The sequence below is a fragment of the Mus pahari genome, chromosome 3 (assembly GCF_900095145.1).
Source record: "Mus pahari chromosome 3, PAHARI_EIJ_v1.1, whole genome shotgun sequence".
Taxonomy (NCBI): Eukaryota; Metazoa; Chordata; class Mammalia; order Rodentia; family Muridae; genus Mus; species Mus pahari.
Window position 1 is genome coordinate 103,510,553 of NC_034592.1, and position 5,510 is coordinate 103,516,062.

A 5,510-nucleotide genomic window follows, 5' to 3' on the forward strand; every position below is an offset into this window, starting at 1 on the left:
GGCTTAGCTGCTAGGCTTCTCCCAGCAGAAGGTGGAGAGGAGTGGGGAGGCAGAGTCCAGAAATCTTAGCCTGCTGTCCCTAGAAAGGCCTCCTCTGAGGTTCTGTACAGAAGCGACTTGGCCATATCTACATTGAACATACGGACGCATTTTAGAGACAGACTCATGAGACATACATTTGTGATTATATTTAGGAAGATATATGCCAACTGTGCAGAGAAAGCAGAAGACAATTGGGAGGAAAGTCAAGCCCTCCCGGGCATCACCTCTCTGTGGACACTGACAGAAATGCAGTTACAGCCCCAGGATCAAACATTCACCTGTGTGTGTCCGATTAATAAAAACATGCTTTCAGAGTAAAGCGAACACAGTATTTCTCTTAAAACCATTATTTAGAAAGATAGGAAGTATGAATGGTGGCATAAGTATTCTCTGTTTTACACAGACTACCATAAAACTAACAATGTAGCTCAGACTGGCTTCGAACTCATGGTAATCCTCCTACATCTGCCTCCCAAGTTCTGGGAAATGGGTGTGAGCTTTTCTCTTACATCACCAGTCAGACCCTGAGGTTGTCAGACGCAGGCAATTAGGGGTTGGATATGTCTGTGTGAAGATTCAGGGGCACTGTTCAGATTCACTCATTTCTGCTGCTATTGGGGCTGGGTCATGTGGTCACTGCTGCACTGTGATGGTGACAGTGTCCCTCTGCCGGGCCACAGAGCAGGGTACAGTGGGAGGCAGCCCCTGCGGCACCTGAATAAGTGGGCTTGGGAAAGAACACTGAAGAGGCAGAAGCAGCCCAACCCTGGCCCCAGATAGGCACTCTTGATGTGAGGTGTTCTAGCACTCTTGATGTGAGGTGTTCTAGCACTCTTGATGTGAGGTGTTCTAGCTTGAAAGAGAAGGTATTACAGAGAAGATTTCTGCAGAGAGGCTACGTCTTGTGAGAAAAAACGTAACTGCACACAATAAAATGCATTTCTTTCTCTAAAAGTCAATCAACACCAACCACCAGGACGCTGATCTCTTCCACTCACAGCTCAGGGTGGGGCTGCTCTCGCTTTACCTGGGCCCGAAGGCTCTGGGACTCCACACAAATCAGGACATAGCTTTACTGAATTTAAATCCTGTCACCTACCAAAAAAGCCTTGGGGACATTCAGTGGTCGAAGGGCACGCTTAGTGACAGATGGGGACTGATTCTTTTCTTAAGTCTGATAAACTGACTCTTCTGAAAACTATTTGTGAAATGGAAAGAAAAGACCACCCTCAGACTTCAGCACGATTTGAAGGTCTACAGGTCTTGCCAGGGGCTGACGGTTTGTGAACTCTGAATTCCTAACTGAGGGAGGCTTGGCAGGGTCAGGCAGCAGGTGCTGGGACAAGGCAGGCTCTCCTAGCTCGGCTGCCTACTCTGATGGGGACTGCGGGTGGCCCACACAGACATGGCACATCCTCTTTCAAACCCGGGCATTAGTCTTCTCTTTGGTTTTAATCTACGGAGGGCAGAAACTCTGTTCTGTTCCCTTTCCTCTCCAGATAGAGCAGGAAACACGGTAAGAAAATAACTTAGGTCATTTGCTGCCTCTCAGTGCCCTCTGAAGGACAGAGAGGTTCATGGTAACTTACTGTCCAGCATAGCCCTGAAGACTCCAGTGAGTCCCTGGCTCACTCCCTGAGAGCCCAGACTTTGACAGCCTGTGTCACACCTACATTCTTCTTTGGATAATTTTTTTTCTTCTTATTCTTTTATCTCCATATTTATATACTGCTCTTCTCAATATTTTGATAGAAACAGGGATTTTAGAGGCATAAAGACCTCATCTAGTGTCCAGGATCTGCCCTTCCTGCCCTACATATGAGAAAACCGAGTCACTGAGAGGATGGGACCTTGGCCAAGGACATTCAGCAAGTCAGTGGCAGAGCAGACTTCAGGCCCAGGTACCACCCCTCCCACCCCAGCTGTGTACCCTCAGTCAGCCTTCGGCAGGGACTTCCTGTGAGAGGGGGGCACCAGGTGTGGGGGCAGGCTGTTGGGCAGCTCATAGCCATCCAGCTTGATCTTGATGAGATGCTTGGCCAGCGCGAACTCCTCCTCGTCCAGCATGCCGTCGCAGTCGCAGTCGGCCAGCTTCCAGATCTTGCCCAGGACACTGTTGGGCAGCTTGGAGGTCACCATCTCCTTCTTGGCATTGACACCTGATATCTTGCCATTGATGGGTGACAGCGTGTAAAAGAGTTCGTCATACACTGGCTTGTCTTTAGCCACGACCCACTCTTCCTCATCGGCACCCTCCTTGGCCCCCTCCCCATAGCCCTGGTTGAAGGGCCCCTCTGTGGTGCCATCAAAGGCACCGCCCTGCACCATTTGTGTGGGCATGTTCATCTCCTCCTGGCTGATGAGGCTCATCAGGGATGAGATCTTGTTGGTCAGCATGTTGTCCACAGCCTCGATCAGCTTGGGCTTCAGTGAGTGGAACTTGGTGAAGTCATAGTTCTCAAGCTGCTCCTACAGGAGGGAAACCAGATCTGGTATTATGTTCTCTGCAGGAGGCACTGGAGGGTCTCCCTTAAAGCAGACACCCCACCACACCCTGAGCCATTCAGAAGACCTCCTTGCTGGGGTACCCATGACCAATCTCCCCAGATGCAAGAGGGGCTTAAAACAAAAACAAGCTTCAGGGTTGAGATGTGGCTTTTCGTAGAGTAGCTGGTATCTCTGTGGCTGCAGGAGTTACAGCAGCCTCCTATGGCTGGGAAAACCCTTTCACCTGCCCTTAATGCCCGGAGAATGAGTTTGCTCTCAGAAAATGTTAGTTACTTCCACACGATCAGAGAGTCGTGGAAAGAGGCAGTGTCACAACCTTGTTTTACAATCACGGGCAACCCCGGTGAGTAAAGAAAAGAGGCCATGTCCGCTCTTTATCTGTTCTTTGGTAAAAACTCGGGGGCTATATTTAGAAAAAAAGTTAAAAACAAACCCCCAGAAACTATTATTTGAGAATGTGTAGCTAGCTGTGAGTGGTACCATATCTTACAATCCCAGCACTCAGAAGGTAAAGACTGCAGAGTTGCTGCAAGCTTGAGACTTTCCTGGTCTATAGAGCAACACCCTGTCTCAATTGCCCTGGTTTCTAAAACAAAGAACTTTGGTTTTGGATTATTTGAAGATAACAATGCTACTGCTTGGGGCACATGCTTCTTGGCTTTAGCCTCTTAGGAACAAACCTAGAAGGCTCCGGCACTGGAAACTGTAGGGGAAACCTCACAGAGGCAGCACGGTCTACTACACCGAAGTTTCTCCAAGAGGTACCCTACCTGTCGGGGCTGTGGGCATCTTATGCCCATAGACTAATAAGTTATTTCAAAAGTATGGACAAATGAGCACAAGTTGAAACCTAGGCAGCAGGGTGAATATCACAAGCCAGGTCACAACAGGTCTCCACCCCATCTCTTGGAAGAAGTGGCCTGTCAGCAGAACACAGGCTCTAGAGAGGGCTGGGAAACTCAGCCACTGTCCTTCCAGGGTGAAGCCAGCTTCCAGGCAGGAGGGTCACAGAGGCTCTCTGGGTAGTGATAGAGAGCCTGTTCTACGTAGTTTCTCTTTGTTTACTCATACATCCATACTTGCATCCACCCACCCACCCACTGCTATCCATCCTTCACGCAGCCATCAGGTATCCATCCACCCCTTATCACTGCCGTTATCGACTGATAAACATCAGGCTCTCCCAGGCCCAGGGATGGGCTCTGCTTTAAAGGATCCTTAGTCACACAGGAGGAAGACACCAGCTGTTCAGTGTCAACTTTCAAAAGAGACGTGCAAAAAGGATAACATGAAATAGAAATGGGAAACCAAGTAATCAGAAGGGAGAAGGGATATTACACAGGTGTCTGAAGTTATGGAAAGCTGTTTCCTTCAAACATGTATGATTCTTTGGATACCCCAGGAGGTATCTAGGACCTCGTTTATTCATTACTGTGACATGGGACTATAGTTGAGCTTTCTCTGGCCTTGAACAGGGAGAACTACCTAGGGCTTAACATCAGCAGACTTAAAGATCTAATGAAACACGGTCTTCCAAGTACATGCAGAAACATTGAGAGTGAGTGCGTGAACCTGGGCGTGGTGGCGCACGCCTTTAATCCCAGCACTCGGGAGGCAGAGGCAGGCGGATCTCTGAGTTCGAGGCCAGCCTGGTCTACAGAGTGAGTTCCAGGACAGCCAGGGCTACACAGAGAAACCCTGTCTCAAAAAAAAAAAAAAAAAAAAAAAAAAAAAAAAAAAGAGAGAGAGAGTGTGTGAATGTGTTACGTACGTGTGCATGTAGGTGCAGGCCTGTGCAAAGAGGCTAGAGGCAGCTGTCAGGCACGTTATGTTCCTCTATAACGCTCAGCTGATTTGTTTGAGGCAGGATCTTTCCCTGAACCTTGACTTATATTTCTCTGGTAGAAAAACACAAATTGTGATCTCCAGGGTGTGTGATAGGGCAGGAGTTCTGGGCTCACATTTGGAAGGAGAGCCCCAGCACTTAGACTGTAGAGGGGACAGAGTTGAAACCTGACAGTCTATTGTGTCTTCAGAATGGGCCTCCCAACACCTGCAAGCAGTCAGCATTGTGCCACTTAACCTGCTGTGATGAAACCCAGCTGTCTGCACCTGGCCGAGCCCCGGAGCAGGCAGGCCTGCTATGTACAGTGAGTGAGTTCTGGTTTCTAGGTCCTGCATGCTCGCTGGTTGATTGGAGCCACAGGATTCTAATCACCTCCACCCTCAGCACCAAACAGTGCTCCAGTACTCAGGCCTTCTGCTGACAGTATCACAGCGAGGGCACATGGGTCAGCTGCAGAGGAGGGATATAGGGCCTTCCTACATAAACATTCCAAAGTGCCTGGGTAAGCAGTCTGAATTCTCCTGGGTGCAGGGACACCTACCCCATCCTTGGGGACTGACTCTCAGTCCTGAGCACACAGGGTACCTGTGTCTGGCAAACAGACATGTGGGGATTATATCTACCCAAACTGCCAGCCCGCAGAGGACAGGAATTCTGATGGGAGCTGTATGAAGAAACAAAGACAAAACGGCCACAATTCTGCAGGAATGACTAGAAAGCAGCAGCTGTATCTTCCCAGAAAGTACACAGAGAATAAACTGTACGCCCTGGTCCCTGAGGTCCTCACAGACCGAGCAGAGGTGTGGAGGACAAGCCGTTGCCCCTCAGCAGTTTTCAAGTGTGTGATAGGGCAGAGCAAGGGAGCGATGGCTCTGCTGCCCTCTGCTGTTCAGGTAGTGCAACGCATCCAACTGAGTGTGCAGTAACAGCACAGTGTTTCTAGTGTTCTCAACTGGCAGGACAGTCATTGTGTAAAAGGCCAGCGTCCCTTAAGACAGACACAGAGTAATGCGTGTTGAAGTAAGGGACTGTCCAGGTGATCAGCCGTCTCTATGGATTGGCTAAGTTCTGGAAGCCGTTTTAGGCTTTCTATATATTTTCAGTTAATATCAGT

The 5,510-nt window shown here is 49.2% G+C and overlaps 1 protein-coding gene across 1 annotated transcript in view; it reads right to left on the reverse strand.

Moving 5' to 3' along the window:
• Positions 1 to 173: 173 nt before the first annotated feature.
• The window catches only part of Ehd4 (EH domain containing 4), a 65,851-nt gene continuing 60,514 nt past the window's right edge, over positions 174 to 5,510 (reverse strand). The window contains exon 6 of the mRNA XM_021193074.2: positions 174 to 2,511. Coding sequence (XP_021048733.1) covers positions 1,975 to 2,511 — 537 coding nt within the window. The 3' untranslated portion in view covers positions 174 to 1,974. The remainder of the gene's footprint in view (positions 2,512 to 5,510) is intronic.